This window comes from Macrotis lagotis, chromosome 5 (assembly GCF_037893015.1).
Source record: "Macrotis lagotis isolate mMagLag1 chromosome 5, bilby.v1.9.chrom.fasta, whole genome shotgun sequence".
NCBI classification, from domain to species: Eukaryota; Metazoa; Chordata; class Mammalia; order Peramelemorphia; family Peramelidae; genus Macrotis; species Macrotis lagotis.
This window is the reverse complement of record NC_133662.1, coordinates 245,026,349-245,049,326: the sequence shown is the minus strand read 5'-3', so window position 1 is coordinate 245,049,326 and position 22,978 is coordinate 245,026,349. Positions and strand designations below refer to the sequence as shown.

Below are 22,978 nucleotides of genomic sequence, written 5' to 3'. Positions count from 1 at the left end.
AACATTCTCCACACTAACAACATTGGGTGGGGATCAAACACAGTGGACTCATTCATTTCAGCAGTATAATAATTCTAAGACTTGTGATGGAAAATATCCAAATCCAAAGAAGGAAATGTAGAGTTTAAATGCAAAGAAGCTTACTATATTCAATTTTTTAAAATTATTGTATTAAATCTTTCTCTTTCCTTTGTCTGCATTTGATCTTTTAGAACAAAATTAATATGAATATGTTTAAGCACAATTATAGAAACAGTACCTATATTAGATGCATTTTGCTTTCTGTCAGGGGTAGGGAGAGAGAAATGTAAACCTCAAAACCCAGCTCTGGAGTTGGGAAGGCTAGTGGTTCACCTCTGGGCTGTAACATGTCCCAGCTCAGGGCACAGCCTCTGACTCCTCATTCCTCTAAACTGGGATTACCGTAATGGTCCCTAGCTTCCAGCAGCTTGTGTAGATAAAATGAAAACAGGTGTGAAGAGCTGTGTGAACCTTAGAGATGCATACGGCAGACATGGTATATATAATAAGGAACATGTATCCACAGACACTTATTGTCCCAGATGAAAAGCAAATTGCTGCTGTTTTGAAGAGATCAAACTGAACCTAGAAACCGTTGTCAGCTTTATTTGACCTTAATATACATTTATACAGGCGATAAGAAAAAGGCTCCCAACAACAGTTCAGTGAGTTATTCCCTAGTTTCCAGAAGGCATGCTGTTACAAATGAGAGGTAGAAACACTGTATTAAAGACCTAAAAATACAAACATTATATAAATAAACGTTCAAATTAACTGTTGGAATTTCATACAGATAAATAAGGTACAAATTACATTACTTTGTCAAAGTAAAGAGAACTCATGGTTTTCATCATCCTATACTACACAGCTATCGATGCCAGAGCTACTGGACAACTTTGTCAAAGAGTTCAGACCACGTTATCTAAAAGGATTAAAATGACTTTGTTCTGGAGAATGGTTTATTCAAGTATTCAAGCAGTTAAAGTAACCAAACAAAACAAAATAAAATACAATATTGGAACCATTTCCAGAGGAGTCTTCCGGCTCCGTCCCTACATACCCCAGGCCTTACTATTTGGTAAGCTGCAAGAACTGAGCTTGACATGGAAAGTGCCCGCCTGGGTGGGGGAGCCCAACCCCCACCCCACAAGGAAAACAAACCTGATTTTTCATTAACTTGATGTGGAAACCCCACATCTCTAACAAGCATCTAGATGGCCAACCGTGGTTGGGCCTCAGCACGCCCCTTGGGATCTGGAGAGCCAATCCATACATTCTGCATGCACAAAACAACCAGGAACTAAAAACAATTCCATTAATGAAAAAAAAAGTGGTAGTTGTAGACAAATAGGTTAAAAAAAAAGGGTCACATGAAGAGAAGTTTGTACAGTCTGTTTAAAATTCTCCTAGAAGTTACATTTGAAATTCCACAAAGGATTTATTTGCAATAAAATGAAACTTTTCTGGAGTAAGTCCATTGTGCCTTAAATGGTGTTAAACGAATAGTTCTGCGAAGTCCAAGAGGATTGCTTTAGTAAATTAGTGCAACATGAAATCTGGTGGCAGGAGCTTCTGCTGTTAACCCTCAGCTGAAAGCCAGAAATCTAGGCAGAGGGGGTCAGCCACATCCAAGGACCAACTTTTCATCCCTTTAAAAGGTGATTTTTTTCCCCTCTTGAGATGCACCGTAGGCTGAACCAAGCGGGGCCCCCAGACAGGCCGCTTCATGCTTCACACAGCTCCTGGTGGTCCAAGAGACAAACTCCAAAGGAGCTGCACCCCCCCCATTCCCAGTAGCATCTCAATCAATGCTGGGGGGGGGGCTGGGGAAGCATCTGCCTTTCCCCAAGATCCTCAAGGAAGATGACCACATTGATCCATCATTCTGTCCAGGGTGCACTTACCAAGTGGAGACTGAAACCCAGAAGTCTTTCCCTCCTGCTTCTAAGAGAGCAAAAGGAAAGGGGGGGGGCTCCTCCATACCAGCAGATCATTCCTAAAAAGAGAGCAGTAGAGGAGGGGCCGCCATAGTTCTCTTTGGTAGTCACCATCCTCCTGGGAGAGGGCCCTGGGCCCCCTCCTCCCTAATGTGCAGCCCATGACGGGGGGCTATGGCTCGTAAACAGTCACCGCTCCATAGCAGAGTGCAGACAGCCTTCTTTCAATACTAGATTTATCTGCAAGCAAAACAGGTATTTTAAACCATATGTAACTGAACTGAAATTTAAAAGAAGACCGTCACACCCCAGCTGCTCTTGACTGGCAGCCATCGGGGGCCAGGCCTGCAGCAGGAGCCAGGCAGACCTCCCAGCTTGCCTATAACTGCTACTTTGCTCAAATAGGCAAAGCTTGAGAAAGAGAGGCCTGGAGAACCTAGCATCAGGCCCCGTTCCTAAAGGATCTGCCTCCCGGCCCCAAATGTCATTTAATCTGAGCCCTGGTTTCAGATTCTTCTTCTGAAAATGCAGATAAGGTATTTCCAGGCTGGACTGTTTGCTTGGTTTGACTGAGAACCTTCTGATTGAAGGCATAGCTTCTTTGGCCAATCTGTGTCTCCCTAGCCCTGAGCACAGGACTTCATACTCCTTGACTTGAGGGGCTTGAAGGCTCATCACCCCCTCTCTCCACCCTACCCCCCCACTTTGTCTTTTTCTGCAGAGATGGGGTTTTAAATCAGCATTTTCCTTTCTACAGGATTACAAGTTACCCACTTACATTTGTGTACGTTTTCGATATCAGCAGGGTCCTGCAGGATCTTTGTCAAGCCTTCCAAAAGAAGAGCCGCTTTGTGGTAGCGATACATAATGTCTTCTGTCTGCTGAAACATCTCATCAAGGGCGGCTGACTGCACCTGGGGACCAGAGATAATCAAGACAAATGCATTTTGATGAAACTGTTAAGTTGAATTAGTATACAAATAATTATAAAGTTACAAATTTATCTACATTAATTTTTTTTGTGAAAAAGTAAAAGTTCTCAAATGGACCATTCCATTTAAAAGATACTGAGTACTCAACCTTATCTCAAGACTATCAACTTCACAATTGGCCTTTTAGCATAATTAGCATAGCATTTCATAAAAGTAATTTTGTTAGAACATACCTGCATAGAAACAGTATCACAGTCTGATTTAGCCTCTTCTAACTCTGTACCTAATGTTCCCTGAGACTCAGGGTTATCTTATTCATTTTGACTATTTTCATTGAGAAATTTTCATTCCTGCGATTTGGCACAATTCTCACATTTTAAGACTAAAACACAAACACTGAACTGGTCCAACACCAAAGTAGAAGGGCAGTGATGGGGAGCCCAGTCCTACCACTAACTTGCTTTAAGACCCTCAGCCTCTCTCAGTTTCAGTTTCTTTATCTGTCAAGTCAGACTAGATGACCTCCAAAGTTCCGAGCCTGGCATCCCACCACCAGCCAATGAGCCCCAAGTTTCTTTCTTCAGAAATGCAAATCTCACACAACCCTCCCATCCCCATTCTATCTCTTGCTTAGATGAATTTTGACAAAATGAATCCAAAGGCAGGGAGCTGTGAATTCTTAACCAAATGTGAGTCAGATCCTTGACAACAGGGACTCTTTCTACCTGTCCTTATGTCCCCAACACTTCACACAGTGATGGGTGCTCAATCAATGCTTGGCTGTCTGGAAAGAAGTGGTTACTAGACATACAAAGGAATGGCAGGAAATGGAGAAGTTTGGGACACAAACCAAATGAAGGCCAAAAGGATGCAAAGGGAACTGGCTTCCTGGGCCAAAAATGCTCAGCTAGCTGATATAAACGAAGAATAGGCCCAAAGTCGTCCAGGGCCCAGCCCTGAGAAGACAGATCTCCATCAAAGTAAGGATGAGGTCCCACTTGACACTTAGAAGCTGTGACTCAGCCCAAGTTCTGGCAATTCAGAATGAGGTGATGGGAAAAAGTGACTCCAGTCCCTCCTGACACTCCATCATGAACCTCTGTAGCCCATGTCGGAATGGAGTGAGTCTGACAGGGTTGGGAGGAGTGAAATGGCTAAGGGGCTCCCCTTTCTCTAACAGAAGTAGGAGTCTGTGGTTATGGATTACCTCAAAGGGCAGAAGAATTATTCAATATATTTGGCAAATGCTAGTGATGAGGAAACAAATTATATCCAAAAAAAAGTATTTTTAAAAATTTAAAGGATGTACCCTCTATTGAAATATTATTCCTTTGCCTTTGAATTATGAAATAACTTTTAAACGTATCTGTGGATAGATAATAAACCCATTATGACTTGGATAACTAAATTAGATCTCCAAACTAATTAAATTTAGATCTTAAATTATAATGAATCAAGAGTTCTGTATAATTAGGCTTTTATGTTATAAGGAAGTAAAGATTACCTGAAACTGCCTGGAGAACAGGGTATCTCCTAAGATTACATGAAAGTCTATTTTAGATTCTTAACATTATTCACATCTCCATTATCAATAGATATATTTTTAGTAACAAATGATCACATAATCTCTTTCATATTAAAACCACTGTGAGAAATCCCTGAGTGTTTACATCCACAGGACGTAAAAGGAGGCTGTTCATTAAAGATTCTCAGTGCAAAAACTAGAGTCTATCTCTGAAAGGCAGTAAGCCAACATGCAGGAATGTGGGAGGAAGACAAAAGAAAGAGAAGGAAGGGAGTTGATCCCACCAATCAATGAACTGGAAGAGGTCTTCCAATCTAAACTCAAAAGATGCCAGACCCAAGATTAGAAAGAAAATGATCCCAACTAGTCCAGGCTGACCTCAGGTTTCTGACCTTACACAACTGCATTTGCACAATTAGGTCCATATCTGGTTATTCACACCCTTCTGTGATGACTGAAGCTCCTCAACATAACATGTGTAGATCAGGGACGTTAGAGAATGTCATGACATGGATCTCTTAGATTGTAATCCTGATGGTGAGGTCTGTCAGGACTCAGAAGGAAGGGACAAGTCTTCCAAACCTATATAATATTGAACACTGTTGCGATGTGCTTCTCACTAGATCTGTTCATAAAAGGGTAATTCTTCTTTCCCTCCAGCAGGCTAAGTTTCCTTATTTGGAGTCAAATACTCATATTTATAAGACCAGGCAATTAGGGAAGTGACTTGTTCTGTTTCTATGTTTCAGGAACCTTGGAAACATCTGAATTTTTGCAAGGGACAAGTCAAAGCATATATCTTCCTCATGATTTTATCACAGCCAAACTGCTTAAAATGCAGAAACTATTTTTATAAAAAAAAAAAAGCAGCTAGCCATTACAGATAAATTGTGACTAGTCAGATCAACAAGCAACTAAAGTACATTCTATGGGATAGGAATGGCCTAAGCCCCTAATGAGACTGAGAAAGGCCATAGACAGAATTTTGAGTTTAGTAAAAGGTGGTTGTTCTTCAGCCTTCATTGGAGAAGAAGACCAGGGGGATGTCATGACTTGCAAGTGAACTGGAGTTGAGGGAGGCAGAGCTGGGAAGAGTGCTCAGAGATTAAGAATCAAACAAGCTATAGCTGGGATAAACTGAGTCATCTCAGAGAATGAGCTGAGAGTAAAGAGGACCAACTGGTAGACAATGTTAGCTGAGACCAGAGTCCATACATGGAGGTCAAACTAAAAAGATAGGGAGGACCAGGGTACAGAGGTCTCTAAAAGTCAAACAGGAGTATATGTTTGGCCCTGGAGACCCTAGGAGCCTCTTATTCTGCTGTTTAGGGAGAGGGATGTGTATGACAGAATCAGATCTGTACTGTAACATCTGAGGACAAGCTGAAGCAGAACAGAGAAAGACTTGTGGCAAGAAGACCAATCAAAAGGCAATTGCTATAATGGTTCAGGTGGACACCAGTGAGAATAAAGCAAAGAAGGGGACATAGATAAGCAGGTGAAAAGTGGAGAATGATGACTCCTTTGACAGTGAGAGGCAAATTAGGAAAAGGTGAAGGTTTTAATAAAGACAATTACCAAGATAAAACAGACTACATGTTAGGACCACACAAATGAAAAGTAGAATCATGGAGAGAGAGAGAGAGAGATGAATATTAGTTAAATTTGTGACAGGTGATAAGATTATGAAGGAAAATATTATAAAGCAAAAAGAGGGCCCTGGACCTCAGTGAGAGGATATAAGCAGGACAAAGTTCCAGAAAAGGAGACTGAGGGGCAACCAGAGGAGAGCTGTGTCACTAACTAGAATGGTCAGGAGCCTTGCTGAGGTCAAGCAAGAGAACTGAAAAAGTCCATTAGATCTGGTGTAGATAATTAGAGTGTAGATAATTATAGAAAGTGGCTTCAATTGACTGCTGTGTCTGGAGGCAAGACTACAGAGAGTTGAGTGGAAAAGAAGTAGGAACTTGATTGGAGCCAGCTTTCTCAAGAAGCTTAGCCACAAAAGCAGGTGGGTGGGGGGTTCAGAGTGAGAAGATGACAGCAATTGGGGATGGAGAATCAAATGAGGCTCACTTCAGGACCTTTGCTTCATGCCTCTCCCTAGAATGCCCTAGTTTCCATTCTGCTGTACAATACTCTCGATGCTTCAAGACTCTACAGAGGCCACCATTCCCATGAAGCCTTCCCTGACCTTCCCAGTTGCAAATGATTCTTCCTCCTATGAACCACCAAGTAAAGTTGGGGTGACCCCTAATGCCAAGAATAAAATTCTGCTGACAGTTTACACACTTGTGGAATCCAATGTCCAATTATATTAATGATTAGGCAACAGGATGCATTTAGACTTACTCCATTTCAAAGTAATCACAGACTGAGAACAAAGACAATCTTACAACATTCCTTAAAATTGTAAGATGGAAGTCACATTCAGAGAACCTCTACCCACAGTTAAATCAGACAAAAGGAAAAACGGATTACCATTTCTACGGCACAATTGTAGATGAGTTTCTCTGCAGTCACACTATTGATTTCATCGATGAATCTTTGCTTGTCAGAGAAGAATTGATTCAGCTTTTCTGTAAGTTTCTTGCACATGGCAATACAGAATTTATATCTCTCATTTAGATTTTTGACAACTGGAAAAATTCAGATATGGCACAAATTTATATCAATAGTAGAAAATAGCTCCTGATTTGCCTCTTCTTATTTTATTATCTTAGTTACACGATGAGGACTGAGCTTTGAAAAATCCATGCCCCCTCCCCCAGGCTTTCTTTTGATACCTTTTTTCTTCAACTGCTGCATAGTACATAAACTTTCTTCTTTTTAATTTCTTAAATAACTCCTATATAAACTCTTCTTAGAATAATTTAAAAAGTCATTGCCAAGTCACTAGACAGTAATTACCTTGTTTAACAGCTGTAGATGGGTTCAGTTTCCCTGATTTGATCTGGGCTTTGGCAAGATGCAGAGATGATGCAAGCAGCTGGGCTGCTTTCATGTACAGTACCAGTTGTTCCACTTGTCTAGAGAGAAAAGACACATCAGACCTAACTTCTCTCAGGTGAGCTCTTTTAGCAGACTAGCAAAATTAGATTTTACCAGGCCTGATTTAAGCAAGGAGGAGGCAAGACTTCTGAAAGGTGAAACACAATGCAGTGGTCCCGAAGCCTGAATGACTATGCAATAGCAAAATGGGAAAATCAGAAGAATCAAACAAGTTCATTGCCCAATAAGAGAATGCACAATACCATTATTAAATATCCCACAAACTAACCTAAAAATGTTGCTTGGGCTGCCTCAGTATGTCCGAAAGAACAAGATTTTGTTCAGAGCTGTTCCCCCTCCTCATCTTTTATAATTCCTGGATTCCAATCAAGAAGTCACCTTCCCTGAGGTCTTCCTTGTCCCTTAGCTGCCAGAACCTTCCCTCTGATATCAACTTTCATCCACTTTCCTTAAGGACCTTTTCTCTTCAGAAATTCCACTTAATCAACATTTCCACTTATGGGGGTCGAAGGTCCTTCTTCCTTTTTCAAGGCTTTCCCCCTCACCACCTTCCTCTCCTCTCTTTATTCTATCAGCAGCCACAGATGCTCCCTCTTGCCACTTCACTCCTTCCTTCAATTTACCTCAGCCAAAAAATGATGCGGAATAAAGCCCAAACAAGAAACCCAGACATATCCCATCCATGGCTTCCACCCTCAGCACTTTTTCTTTCTTTTTAGTAATTTAAGGCAACAGGCTTAAGTGACTTACCCAAGGTCACACAGCTAGACAATTAAGTGTTTGAGGCCGGATGTGAACTCAAGTCCTCCTGACTCCAGAGCCAGTGCTCTATCCACTGCACCACCTAGCTGATCCCACCCTATAAGCACCAAGACCCCTGGTTCAACCTTGACAAGACCCTCATTGTGGCAGAGTAGAAGTCTTCCATTAGTCCCTCACACATTCTCTATTTCGCCCCTCACAAAAGCTATTCCAAAGCTCCTCCCTCCTTCAAATGTCCCATCCCTTCCTGTCCTGTCAACTTATTGAGGAAAGAGAGGGCGGATGATATAGGTTCCCTCTTAATCGTAGCTAATAAGAGTTAGCGTTCATATAGTGCTTTAAGGTTTGCAAAGCCCTTTACAAATATATCACTTGATTTTCACAACCCAATTGGGACCTATAGTTTACAATTGAGGAAACTGAGACAGACAAAGCTGAATTGACATGTCCAGAGTCACACTAGAGGATTTGAACTCCAACCTGAGTTTGAGTCCTGAGTCTCTATCCAGTACACACCTAACAGCTGCCTCTTATATTCTCTTCTTAAAACCCCATTCATGAACATCATCACCTGCTCTGTGGTAGAGGTGACTGGCTCCTGTGGCCTGGATCCATCCCTTCCCATTCCTCTTCAGCTGTCTAAATTATAACTCAGCTCCCCCTTTATCTCCTAAGGATGCCCAATTCTCCCTGACTCAAACATTTTTTTAAAAGGAACAACTCCAACACACCCCACACTCTTTCTTCAACTTAGCATCTTATGTCTCACCTCCCTTTCACCAACTCCTACACACTGCCTCCATTCTCTAACTGCCATATTTGGTCCTCGCACATCCTTCTCAATCTGTCTGCCAAATCTGATGGCAGTGCTGAAGACTCCTCTCCTCCCACCTTTCTGAACATACCTTGGTGGACGCACTACATTTATCATGCCTCCTTACTGGGGGTGTACCTGGGTCCTTTCCTAGCCTTTCTCCCTCTTCATTTTCTCTCAGCTAATAAGTTATTCTCATCTCTTGACATTCTCTCCTGGACATTTCAAACTGGATGTCTCAGACTTTTTTGATTTTGTCCTTGTGAGGCAATGGTTAAGTGACTTGCTAGGGTCACACAGCTAAGTAAGCATAAGTGTTTGAGGTTGGATTTGAATTCAAGTCTGGTTTGGGTTTATTGTACTTTCATGTTTGCTGATAGTGCTTTTCAAAATAAGAAAAGGCCCAGCAGGACATGCTGAGGCCCATAAAAATGCACGGGACACCAGAATCAATCTGCCTGGGCTGCAGGGATTGATGTCTATTCAAATCCAAGTGTCTTTATTGAAAAACATTCTCAAGCCCCACACAATGAGGAGACAGAGATTCTGGATCTCCTTCCACTTCCCCTAATAAAGTTTGAGGTAATGGGATTGGACAAATGAACCCAAGGTTCATTCCTCACATCTCAGGTAATGGAAAGCACCTACCCCCAGTCTTTGCTCAGCTGGCTTATCTGATCCACGACCACGCTCTCCTGTATCTGATACAGGGACACAGCTGATGTGCAGAGTTCGGGGTTCCCTCCCCTGATGGCTGTCAGATCCAGCACACACTCAGTGAATGTCAGCATTGTGTTCAGATGACGTAGTGTGTCTGTATGCTCCCTCTGTGGGGAAGAGGAAGATGTTTCTTAACTTCAACCCCAAGGAGAGTCACCACCAATAGCCACATTCACTAGCAGATTCCACATTTACACACATTAAGATTCCACATTTTAACACACATGCATGGCTCTACCACTGCATATAACAGTACAGTAGGGTTCACAGTTTCTGAGATGTTACCTTCTAAGTCCTAAGTAGCTATAAATGAGTCTTCATTCAAAGCAATTCAGATAAAGACAAAAGAAGTCTAATCCCTGCTCAAGACTATTCTCATTTAAGTGAGTTTCCCTCACTTAAATAGTTCAACACATTTATCTATCTAAAAGCCAGGGACAGTTTATCTTCAAAGGTTAATTCCATCTTTATACCCAAGTGCTCTTCAGGGAGCACTATGTTCCTCCCTCAAGGTACAGATGTGTTTTAGTGGGACTTTTACTATCTTCAAATACTGTCAAATGGCAAAAAATATCTAGACTGGCCAACTGGTCAGAGTAAATCTCAGAGAACATTAAATATCATGCTCTGTTTCCCCTAATTCCATGTTGGCAGGAAAGTAGAACACACAAGGAGGTGGGCATGGCAAGAGGGGACAAGTGATAGGGATTGACAGAATAAGCCTTACAGCTAAAAAAGAAAACCAGCTGACCTAAAGGCTGGCTCAAGGAAGCTGCCTCGAAGACTGATAGCAAGGGTTGGGGAAAATGGCCAGACTAGCAGCTCCTTCTACACTGGGAATGAAAGGGAAAGTTGGCCTGAGCAGAGCTTTAATAAGAGAAAAGGAAACAGATCCTGGGATGGAAAGAACATAAAGTGGCCTCCCCCCCTTCCTTAGAGTTAGCTGGGGGCTTGATTTCATGAGGTAGGAAGACAGGGGACACTGCTGACTATGCACCCTCAATAAAAGCTCTGGGATTGGATGGGTCTCATCCAGAAAAGATAATGCACTATTTTCAGGATGCCCTTTAGAGCATTAAAAAAATATCAAAACACATATTAAACTTCTCCTCTGGCATAACACACCCTGATTTATTTGCAGACTACTGGGATTCTGGAGGGGATAGTGGAAGTCACCTAGTCTCTAGCAATGTGGGCAAGTTTTCCACTGTTGAACAAGCCCTGAATGTGAGTTTTCCCATCTTACAGAGAAAAATAAACTGTGGAAATAGTAAGTAAATTTTTTGATGCTTCTTGGATATTCCCTAGATAGCTTTCTTCAGAAAAGAATTCAACAGCCTTTTCTGGATAAAAAAAGACAATGTCAGGTAAAAAAAAAGAAGAAAAAAGCTCTCAAGTGTGATTATGCATTATCGTTTCTAATTGTTTTAAATGTGATATTAAAATGTCAAAGTCTCTTTCACTACCTCCATGAGGGTTTCTTCTGGAAGTTCTGGAGCTTCAAAAGTGATAAAACCCTCCAAGCTGGGAGGTGAGGTCCCATAAGGCGTGTACTTCAGGCTCGGTGCTGCCTCTGCTCCCGGTGGAGAAGAACCCATATAAACACCAGGAGGGGAGCCCATATAGACACGGCCACTGGTGGAGCAAAGAGACCCTCCAGAACTGTTTGATCCAACTACATAAAAACAGAAAATGCCAAGGAATCTCCTAGGGTTATTCATTAATTGATCTACATATTTAACATCATAGGACAAAGACATACAAGAACCAGTGAGGCACTCACTATCAAATGAGAAAATAAAGGAAAAATATAATTCTACCTTCATGCTTTCTGTATTTATAAAAACTTAGAAATCAAACCATTTCTCCAAAGGGAGAAAATCAATTGCAATGTCATTTTGGTATCTAGTACAACTATCAATTTCAAAAGTTGCTTGATGGGGCGGCTAGGTGGCACAGTGGATAAAGCACCGGCCCCGGAGTCAGGAGTACCTGGGTTCAAATCCAGCCTCAGACACTTAATAATTACCTAGCTGTGTGGCCTTGGACAAGTCACTTAACCCCATTGCCTTGCAAAATCTAAAAGTTGATTTAGTCTATCATAACAGGCCAACCAGATAAGATCTAAAGAACTAAAATTATTTCACCAATAGATCATTCATATTTTTAATAATAGTTTTATCCCATATAGTCTCATATTTTACCTTTAAAATGCTGTGGCGATGCTGACTACAAATATTAGTTTGCTCATCTGTAAAATGAGAGATAAAGTCCTAGAGAGTTCTCTAACCTGCCTCTAAGGCTGATAGTGATTAGAGCACCCAATCTGCATTAGGTCCAAGCTTAAACCATCTACAGTTATCAAGATGGTACAACCTTCAGCTTCCATTCTTAACTATTCCTATACCTAAAGCCTGCCACAAGAAAGCTATGGCTCACCGGAAGTTGTCCTTGTACGAAGAACCATTTGGGTGCAAGTAGGTGGCGTAGCACTGTTTGGAGGAGATCCTACTGTAAACATCACAGCCCTAGAACTTGCTGCGGTGGCCCCAGGAGGTCCCAAAACACCACAGGCCCCTGCAGGAGCTACAAGAAAAGGGCACAAAGGATGATTTCTGGTATAACCCAAGCAGCACTCTCTCTTGCTCTGCTATGCTGGTGTGGAAGGGGTTCCAGCGCCCACCTAGGGTCAGCAGGCTCCTTAGCTCCAAGACAGGAACAGCAGGTGTTGCATTTCTGCAACAGTCAAGGTGAAAGTAGGATGAGAGGGGGTCTAAGAAGGACTTTGTAGCCATAGCAGCCTAAGTACAAGTCACAACCAAATGACATGCCAAGGCCTGAAGATGGCAATTCTAGGTTACTGAATAGATGGACTTGCTAAACACTGATTTGAAGTGAAACCCTATCAACTTTATCATCCCCTGTGCTGCTCAGCCTCCAGCGTCAGCCAGGTCAGGTCAACCTGACCTGAAGGCTATTAGGTGCTTATCCTCAAAACATCCTTTTTCTTTCCCCTTTTACCAAACTCTTTCACAATTCATCTGAAGACTCTAAAGGTGTACACAAAGGATACTTTTCCCTAAGATTACCAGTTATAGGTTGACATCTCAAAGTGATACCCTCACACTACACACTCGTCTTAAGAGCATTTCCTCCCCTTTCTCCTATAAAAGAGAATTAGTGTATAAATTTAGGCTGCTGAAGAGCCCAGAGTGGTGGTGTTTTGGTTTTTTCCAACTTTCCAGTTCAGAAAGAATTCTGTCAATTCAAATTTAACTAAATTAACCCATTTAACTAAAATAACAGTAAATTGGCTTTAAGTTACATTATAGTCAGATTTCACATGATTTATCAAAGAAAGAGAGAGTACAGCATACCATCATTTGAGGCAGAAACTGCCTTTTACTATCTGTGATCTCAAAAATTAGGTGTCTGGTAACTCCATAAACATGGAAACATGTACAAAAGAACTAAAAACATGACTGAGTAAAAACTTAAAAACTAACCCTTGCCAACCCCAGCTATTTTACCAATAGATTTTCACCATGGGTACAAACATTATACACAGAAATAGTTGGAAAATGCTCTAACTTATCTTGGAGGAAACCCAAATCAAGAACTAAAAAGCATGACTTTTGGTTAATTATTAGGATCAGTTTAAAGAGGTCAGAAATAGCATTGTTTTTGCTTTGGTATATTATCTTAAAAAATTAAGAAACAGAAAATAAAGAGGAGATATATAGATATGGGCTTATATAGCTATATATCTCTTCTTAATTTACATAAAATTGGAAAAGATCTTACTGAAAAACTCTGGGTCAAATTTGCACAATAATATCAAATAAAAACAGATTCATAATTATAGTCATTGCTTTAACAATTATAGAGAAAAAGTAGCCAGGAGATTTGGGTTATAAGTCCAAAACAGTATTTGCAACACTAATTTATTACAGAAGAAAAAATTAAAAAACAAAATCAGCAGACAGATGCTGCTACCAAACATATATCCTTTTATTCCATACTTCTGACATTTTGTAGAGATCACCATAACCAACACAAATTTACAATAAAATAAAGGCTTCCAGAGAAAGCCCTTTTCTCACTAAACCCTAGGCACAGCTGGGAGGCAGCATCAGCTTCCCAGGATTGTCTGCACAAGTAAAGTTTGGAACCTGACCCAAATTAGACCCCAGATCTCCTGACCTCCAGTCCTCAATCATGTTATCTCTAAGCAAAATTGAATTCAATTTTCATATTTTGCGTTTCCTTAGGGGCAGGAGGATATAAGCACTATTTTAGCAAGGAAATCACAAAATTTTCTTCTAGCTCTTAACAGCTATATGTGTACAGTCAAAGGAAAGGAAATCTAATATGCAAACTAAATGATACCAATAATGATAATAATAATAGGATCAGAAATATAGAGGCTACTTGATTTAATCTCTCATTTTAAGATGAGGAAGCTGAGGTCCAGGAATGTGAAGGGATTTTCCCAAGGCCATTCTACTCCCAAATCCAGTTCTTTACAACCCGGCTTTGGAAGAGGTCCCTCCCAGTACTGTGCCCAAGGGGCCAGAGCTACAAGAATCTGAGTCAGCATTCCAATGTGGGTCACCTAAGGGAAGTCAGGGCTCTCTCCTTGCCCCATCAGCACAGTCCATAGGAGCTGGAACATGCACAAAGTGACACTGTTGTTAAGGTTACTAGCAATGAGAAAAGACCTGACCTCTGGGAGCTTAGAATCAAGCTGGATGATACCTCACAACACAGAGAAAGACAAAGGATTGGGTGTGGAACCAAAGGAAAAGGCAGTGGTATTACTACACCAGCTGCTTTTAAGGCTGACTTTAAAGTAGGGAAGAAGTTAGCCTGAAGTAGTGGGAAAAAAAGGAAATTGTAGGTCCAAGGAGTAACATGAGCAAAAACACAGAAGGAAAGGGTAGGGAGAGAACATGTGAAGTTGAACAAAACCATTTTAGCCAAAGTGTAGACAATGAAAAAAAGAGCAATATCAGATAATCTTGGGAAAGGAGCTGGGCTGCGAAGGTATGTGAAGGTCAAGTAAAGGACTGTCAATGTCCCTTAATTGTCCACAGGGAACCCCGGCAAGCTATGAGCAGAACTAAAAGGCTCAATGCACACCTCAGAGTGAGCTCACACCTCAAATGTCACCTCTAGTCAACTCTGTCTTGAAATGTTGAAAGTCACAGTGTAAACCACAAACTTGGGTTCTGTGACTCCCAGATTGAAGTTCTCCAATCTGTCACCTATGAAGCCCCTTCAAAGGGCCAGTCACCATGCTCCAAGAGAAGGGACGTGGTCAGAAACCTTGTTCAGGATTACAACAGGAAAAAGGGCACTACAACTGTGAAGGAGGAAGATGCAGGGAAGATGCTTGAGTTATTATGGAGACAGAATATAAGATTTAGCACTTGTTGGACTATAGAAAGTGAGAAAGAAGGAAACAACAGGTTTCTAACCTAGGACACCACTGGCAGAAGTGGGAGATCAGAATCAAAAAGACAAGGTCTAGGGGAAGATCAGTAGGTTTGGCTTCGTTGTGTTGGGCTGGAGGGGCAGGGAGAGAGGTCCTTGGGGGGGGGGGGGGGGGGTTGGAGACATGGGCCTGAGCTCAAGATTGATTTCAAATTATCCTCTGCATTGAGGTGGGAACTAAACAGAACAGGTAAATAGGAAAGACTCAAGAGAAAACAACAGCAGATAGCACTTTCTTGACCTACTCATGTGGTTAAGACAAAAGTAAAGAAAGGGAAGAAACAGGAGATGGTGGCACCTCTGCTGGGCCACAGGAAGCTTAAGGAGAGGGATCTCACCCTAAGGAGGTCAGTTATCAATGTCTAATCCTTGGTGTAAATGGAAGTCAGACAACAAGGTGAGAGAAGCAGGGGCAATCAAGAGTAGAGAAAACAAGGAGGAAGAGGAAGTTGAGGAAGGATTTGGAGAAGACATGCTTGGAACCAGCTCCAGCAGGGCCCAGGACAGGGACAACCAAGGAAAGCCTCCAGGGAGAAAAAATGAGCCAAGACGTTCTGATGGGAAGCCAAACAGAGAGGCTGAGGAAGTTCTGGCAGGACAGAGTTCTTTTCTCTATGAAACAGGGGCAATAGGAGCTGGGAGGTCAAGGAGAGAATCCTTTGGAGTGATGAGGTATCTGTAGGGGGACCACAGAACAGCAAGGAGGGTCTCACAAAGGGGCAGCAAGGTGACAACAGTACATAGAGAGAGCACCAGCCCAGGAGTCAGGAGGATGTGAGTTCAAAGCTAGCCTCAGAAACTTAATAATTACCTAGCTGTGTGACCTTGGGCATGTCACTTAACCCCACTGTCTTGCAAAAAACAAAAACAGAGGGTGTCACTAAGGTTAGAGACTATGTGTGTAGAAGGAGGGAAGTGAACTCCAATCTGCGGTTTCCTCCAGCCATGCTCAGGAACCCTGGGGCCAGAGCAGAGGACAAGGGAGAGTCAGTAGCCACAATGTAGCCAGAATGATGAAGATGGACTAAGAAAAATCAATGAAACATTAAGTCAAGCTAACATGCATTTATTAAGAGCTTCCTCCATATCAAGACAAAAAGATAAGATGCGGAAAAATACACTAAGTATGATAGACTCAGAGAAGGAGAGGAAACCGGAATATCTTGGAAATGATAAGGCCTTAAGAAGATAAGGTAGACCTGAGGTGCCTGGGAATGGGTGAATATGAAATGAAGGGGATGACTGGAGAGGAAGAAATATATAGTCATATTACTGGAGAAGTGATCAATATAAATACTGAGACCCAAGGACACTAAAAGGGGAGGGAAGAAGGCTATTGGGAAAATTCCAACTACCTGAAGATATTCAAAAATCAAAAAATCAATATCAAAAATATCAAAAAGATATTGAAAAAGGATGGACTGCAAATGATACAGAGGGTAAGGCTTCAGAAGAATATGCTTGAATTAGGCATTATAGCAATATACAGAAACACACATAAAAGGAAAAAAAAATTTTTTTTTTTTAGTTTTTTGCAAGGCAATGGGGTTAGGTGGTATTTAGAGTCTGAGGCCGGATTTGAACTCAGGTATTCCTAACTCCAGGGCTGGTGCTCTATCCACTGTGCCACCTAGCTGCCCCAGAAAACATTTTAAAAGGACAAAAATAGCTGAACTGATGGCAGGAAAAGACGCACCAGGGGAAAGATTGTATTCAAAAGAGGGTCTTTGTCCCTGAAATCTATCTTTGTATCCCCTAGGCCTCTGGTTCAAAGCTGGCTACCGGCTCAGCAGTCTTCTGGTGGGGCTTAGACTGGGGGAGCCATTTTGGAAAATGCTACAAAACTGAACAAACCACTGGGCTCAACAATTCTACTGATAAAACTTTATCCTAAAAAAAAAAAATCATAAAATCTTTCTGTACCATAAAAGTTCCTAAACGCTTTCTTTGTAATAGAGGTTTATTTATTAGTCTTTGCTGGTGACTAAACATAAACATTTTTAAGGGAACATTTACTTAGGCAGAAATAGGAAGCTGTATCCCTCTTTTCTAGGGGGTCAAGTTTCAAGGTGCTCTTTCTAACATTAAAGATTTCAACAGTAGCATTGCTTGATAAGAAAGTATAATATTACTTCAAATCTGAGGAAAAGACCTGTTATATTCTGATTTTTAAGAATTAGGCTTAACTTTTTTCTCCCAGTGCTAGAACCATAACCAAAAAGTGCGTTGAAAGGCAGGCAGAAGAAAAAGATGATCAAATTAAAATCTGCTGGTATTGTATAACTTCTGTTTAAAAAGAAACCAGAATTCTCTTACCTGTATCCATTGGTCGTTCTGTATTGAGGCTGTCTGTACTGCCCTGATATAACTGCCCACCTAAGGGGGTCTTCACTTGTTGATCTGACAATTTCCCAGTACTTACAGATCTATAAAAGAAAAGTAATGTTATCAATGGAAAAGATAACACTTGATCTTAAAAATTACCTTGAGTGCCTTAAAGACTAAGGTTTATATTGAGGCTATAAGGAATCCAAGGAAAGACATACTAAAGTCAGGATGGAAATCAAATTTTCTATACCAAAACAAAAAAAGCCAGGATGATCAAGAGGGCTAGGGAGTCAATACTGTATTTATGCTACAAATAACATCTATAATTTTAAAAAGTGTTAAATGTCCACAGAAGAAATTTCAGATGCCCAAGATATGAAGCCATTTATTAAAATCGTAAAACTTTCATAAGGGAAAATGTACAAAGAAAAGTTGGTAAGTTGGACAATTTTACCTGCCAAATGTGGCCTTGCTATGGTGCTCAGCCACCTGCCTTTCACTTCCTTGGGCTGAGAGAAAATGTGAGAACTCTCGTGGGTCACTCACATCTTTTGCTGGCACATCTGTTGGTCCCTGACGAGTAACCAAGGCGAGCAAATTGGAAGATGCTTGGGTTTTAGGGATCTTGGAAGGAGCTGTGGCCTAGACAAATATATTTAATATGGTCTTAATAGAATGCCTATTCATGTTCCATTCATGATACCCTAAAACAATGAAAGCTTTGGATAAAGTTCTCTAAACTTATACTACAGTTTAATAAACCAACCTTAGTGGGAGAGCCAATGATTGTTGGTAAAGGAGTTTTAAACAGCCAGTCCGAGCTCCTAGGAGAAGATCCCATGTGCTTAGTGGGGGAGGTTCCAAGGCTGACCGGCCTGCTTGGCTGTGGTGAGTAACTATATCCAAAGCCTGCCTGAGATGGGCACACAGGGTCAGAGTGCTGCTTTCGAAGCTTTTGTTTATTCTGGTAGATGTCAGTGAGTGTGGGGGCGCTCTGAAGTCTGGCACCCAATAAGAGAGACTGTGGTGACTGTGACTGTGGTACTGGAGAACCTACAAGAGCAGAGCACATGAAGCTTACACCAGCAGGTTCCATCTAAGAACTAAATAAAACAACGATGAAGAGATCAGGGGTCTCTATGAGGTGTGGCTCCCACACTCTCATGTCCTCCTAATCAAAACATCTGGCTAATGTACACACAATATTTAATGAGGACAACTCCATTTACTATCTCTACTAGCAGCTCACAAAATGAAATCACCAGTTAACTAAAGAGGGGAAAATACAGTTAATAGAAAAAGGTAATTAAATCACCTAAGAGTCTAGACTGCCATGCCACAAGCAATGCTGGAAGATGACCTTAAGAACAGTGGTACGAATTTGATGGAGAGCCATGGTTTAGTTTCTGCATAATTTATCAGTTTCAATGAGATAATCATGTTTAAGGATGATGGTTAGTTATCTCGGAGTCTCTTCTTAAGCAGTGATGAAACCCATAGTGAAATAAAGAAATCACTGAGGTAAACTAAAGACGGCATCCAGAAATACTGAAAAACTAAAGACAGCATCCAAAAATGCTGAAAAACTGAAGAATCAAAAATATCTTTCCCCTTGGAAGAGACTAAGAATTACCCTGAAGAATTCCAGTCAATGCCCTGGCTAGAGGGACCCACCTGAAGAGTTTCTGCTCCTCGAGTCGTGTCCCTGTGGCTGCCCACAACAGCAATGGCCAAGCTGTTCCGGGATTGTGCCAACTACAAGAAAAAGACAGAGAAGTGAAAGCTGGACTGTTTTCTCAACAAGAGTTAGAAGAACAGAAACACACATCACTCAAGCCACATGTTAAATCAGGATTTCCAAAATACCCAACTTGAATCGCATAGTTAGAAATCCTAGTAAATGAATGTGCCCACAACATCCTTTTCCTTATCCCCAACCACACTTCTATCCGTTAAGAATAAATGGTCCCTGGTGCCTTCCTTACCTAATGGAGAAGGAGAGTATGGTCTGGAGGACCCTGTGGACAGCCTGCGCCCAGCAGGCTGGACAGTGTCTGCAGGCACTGGCGAGCAGGAGCCCATCTTCAGAAAGCCCAAAGGGCTGGTATTAGACCTCCGTACCACCGCAGATCTAAAAAGTATGTAGGTTTTTAAAAAAAGAAGAAATTTCAAAAACCCCCTATGAAAGTGTGCTACAAACTTTAGTTAAGCAAAAAGCATTTATTGAGTCCTTACTGTATACCAGTCAGCTGAATACTGGGGACACAAAGAAAGGCAAAACCCAGTCTGCCCTCAAGGAGAAGAGCATCACTGGAGGAAGCATCCAGGAGATGGTGAGATGTTCACTGAAACCCAAAGGAAACCAGGAGGCAAAGAAGGGAGACTACCCAGAACAAAGGACAGGCCTCAGGTGTCTTATTCAAGGAACAGCAGGATAAACTGGGGGCAAAAGTGAAGACTAAAGGGCAGGTGAGGGAGCCTTGGTCATGAAGGATTCTGGACACCAAACAGAATTCTCTATCTGATGCTAAGTTGAAAGGCTACAGACACAAAAACTGGAAGTTTACTGAATAACAAGGTTGACGTGGTCAGATCTGCAGCTTAGACTTAGAAAATCACATGAGCAGTTCAACAGAGAGTGGACAGGGGTGGCAGGCAAATCCACCATCAGGTTATTAAAATGATCTAGGTGTGAGGTGATAAAGGTCTGCACCAGACTGGGAGTGGGCAGAGAGGAGAGGCTATATTTGAGGGACACTGCAAAAGTGACATCAACAGCTTGGGTGTGGGGGGTGCGAGATGGTAAGAAGTCCAGGTTGAAAATATTCAGGGAGAAATGAATTCAGTATTGGACAAGGTGAGATGATCTATTTGTGAGAAATCCAGGTCCAGATGACTAATGGGTAGCTGAAAATGACCGGAAGTCAGCAAAGAGCTCAGGGCTCTAAGCACATCTGAGACTCATCAATGTTGACTGAATCCCAAGTGAAATAGCAGGGAGATAGAAGAGGGTCCAGGGCAAAGCTCAGAGTAAGCGAGTATGCCAAATGAGGATCCAGCAAAGGAAACTGAGAAGGAGCGGTCAAAGTGGGAGGAAAACCAGCAGAGAGGTGTCCCAAAAACTAAAGGGAAGAAGCATCAAGAAGAAGAGGGTGATCAATGTATCACTAGCTGAAGAGAGGTCAAGAAAGATGAGGATTGAAAAAAGGCCACCACTAGATTTGACAATACCCTAGTTAAACACATAAATTAAGTCAATTTTCTGGAGAAAATCAATAAACTTCTATGACTTTTTGTACTTTTTTTTATGATGATTCCCCACTGATGTAAAGTGGCCCCCAAGGGTTAATTAAGAACTCAAGGAGTGCTTAGGAGTACTCTAGTCCAATCCCTTTATTTGACAAATAAATTGATGCTCAAAGAAGGCAGTGATCTATCCAAGGGCTGAAAGTGAGAAACTATCCAAGATAACTCCTACTCTGGAGCAAGTCACCTGGACCCCAGGACACAGAACTGGGGCCAAGGGCTTCCTCACTAGCAGTCTTATCTTACCAATCTCACAGGACCAGGACAAAAATGGAAACAAAAGTGAAAACAAAGTCCCCACCAGCTAAATCAAGTTGAGACCCTCAGTTTGTTCAAAACTGATCCTTCCCCAATTAGATATTAGCTGTCTGATGACAACAATGGATGGGCAAAATAGGGTGGTACATGAGATCCGCAAGTCCAACAGTATGCCAGGGCTTCTGCTTAAATAAAGCTGCAAAGCAAAGGAGACTTTCATCTTTCTACAAAGCAAAACTTCATTTTCCAACACTTGAATCACACAGCCAAGACAAATCAAGATGCGCTGTCTGGACCAGACACTAGCCCAACTCACCTTGGAGAGCCATGGGGGTTTGCCCCAGGGCTGGCAGAGGAGAGGTTCTGCTCAATCCGTTGATAATTCCTTAACTGAGTTGGCACTGGAATGGGTGCTGTCTCACTGTGTGGGGACGGGGAGGGCTGGCATGGTCTGCAACCACAAGGTGATGACAGAGGTAAAAAAACTGCTGACAACAAAGATGGCTTCTAACTGGCACTGGGGCATTTTCACATTCTGAGTATGTGAGTGGCAGACTTCAAGTCCTTCTGAGGTCAAATTAAACACAATGACTTTAAAATTTAGATGTCTTGATTCTCTTCTTATCATTTATTTTAAAATGTTCTTCCTACCTCACTAAAGTCCAAGAAATCTGACAAGACCTGACCAAAGCCAAACACACAGTTCCCAAGTCAGCTGGACTCAGTCTCCCACTGGACGACTGCTCCAACTTTAGGGGAGAGCAAAGTAGTCTAGAAGATAGAGTGCATCCAAGTAAGAAATTCGGAAGCAAAGAGGAGTGGAGAGTTTACAAAAGCTGTTAAGTAAAATAGCCCAAGAAGCTCAGAATTTCTCAAGATTAAAAACAATTCATGTTGATTCCTCTCTTTTAAAAAACCCCCATGCTGCTCTACTGTCTAATTATATAGGCCCAAGGATTTAACTCCTTCAGTTTTAATATAGAAAAGTCTATCAGAGATCACTATTACAGATGGATGCACATAATACTATACTTAAGATAATTTTACATTTCTAGTTTAATTTCTAATCCCAAAGCCAAGTCATAAAAATTCACCATGGCTCAGGAACAATATCATGTCTGAACAGGAAAATAGTTTTGTGAATGCTCCCTCTTCCCAAAAGGATCAACTATAAAATACCCCAAACAAATGGAATCTATTTCCTAAATTATGACAAGAAGATTAATATTTATCCAAGCAGTAAAATGTTTTAATACTCTTTCCAAATTAAAAACAAACCCACCAATACATTCCAAACATTAGAAAAACATTCTGTAAATATTCATATTAAGACCTCAATATAATTATTCATATTTTTGGTAAATATACATCTGACCTTTAATATAAACCAGAAAGCATTTAATTAAGTTCCGGATTAACTGACTTTCTCAGAAGCCATTCGCCTGGGTCTACATCCATTCTGTTCCCCACAATGTGTGCAGCTGAGCCTGCCTCAGCTCAAAGGTGACAAGTCAGTAACTGAGTATGGCAGGCCTGCTATTAGGGGAACAATGTCCTCTGTGACCAACTACTAAAAGGTGGGTAGTGGTATGATCTCCAGCAATGCCAAAAGGGCTCCCACCAATGATTACATAGACACCACAAGTGTTCCAATAAAGTGTGTACAGCCCCACCCCCCCAGTAACAGGGTCTAGGCTTGGAGGCATTACCAATTCTAGCCAATAAGAATCTGCATCAAAGCAACCAAAAAATAATGATTATATTAGTGACTTCTTTTTCCCTAAGGTTTTAATGTAATGGGCAGCATCAAAGGATCATCACTTGCGAGCTGGTCACAGGTCACCTAGCCAACACCCTCATTTTGCAG

General features: G+C 41.5%; 1 protein-coding gene across 5 annotated transcripts in view; it reads right to left on the bottom strand.

Moving 5' to 3' along the window:
• Window positions 1-607: 607 nt before the first annotated feature.
• Window positions 608-22,978, bottom strand: part of ULK2 (unc-51 like autophagy activating kinase 2) — a 70,761-nt gene continuing 48,390 nt past the window's right edge. For 3 of the 5 annotated variants that reach the window (XM_074189239.1, XM_074189237.1, XM_074189241.1), the window contains 13 exons: window positions 21,428-21,562; window positions 19,533-19,678; window positions 19,222-19,302; window positions 18,314-18,600; window positions 18,002-18,189; window positions 17,536-17,645; window positions 12,163-12,309; window positions 11,190-11,398; window positions 9,652-9,830; window positions 7,326-7,444; window positions 6,897-7,054; window positions 2,737-2,872; window positions 608-2,198 (listed from right to left, as the gene is read on the bottom strand). In XM_074189239.1, coding sequence (XP_074045340.1) covers window positions 2,131-2,198; window positions 2,737-2,872; window positions 6,897-7,054; window positions 7,326-7,444; window positions 9,652-9,830; window positions 11,190-11,398; window positions 12,163-12,309; window positions 17,536-17,645; window positions 18,002-18,189; window positions 18,314-18,600; window positions 19,222-19,302; window positions 19,533-19,678; window positions 21,428-21,562 — 1,963 coding nt within the window. In that variant the 3' untranslated portion in view covers window positions 608-2,130. The remainder of the gene's footprint in view (window positions 2,199-2,736; window positions 2,873-6,896; window positions 7,055-7,325; window positions 7,445-9,651; window positions 9,831-11,189; window positions 11,399-12,162; window positions 12,310-17,535; window positions 17,646-18,001; window positions 18,190-18,313; window positions 18,601-19,221; window positions 19,303-19,532; window positions 19,679-21,427; window positions 21,563-22,978) is intronic. The other 2 variants (XM_074189238.1, XM_074189240.1) reach the window with 2 other exon arrangements.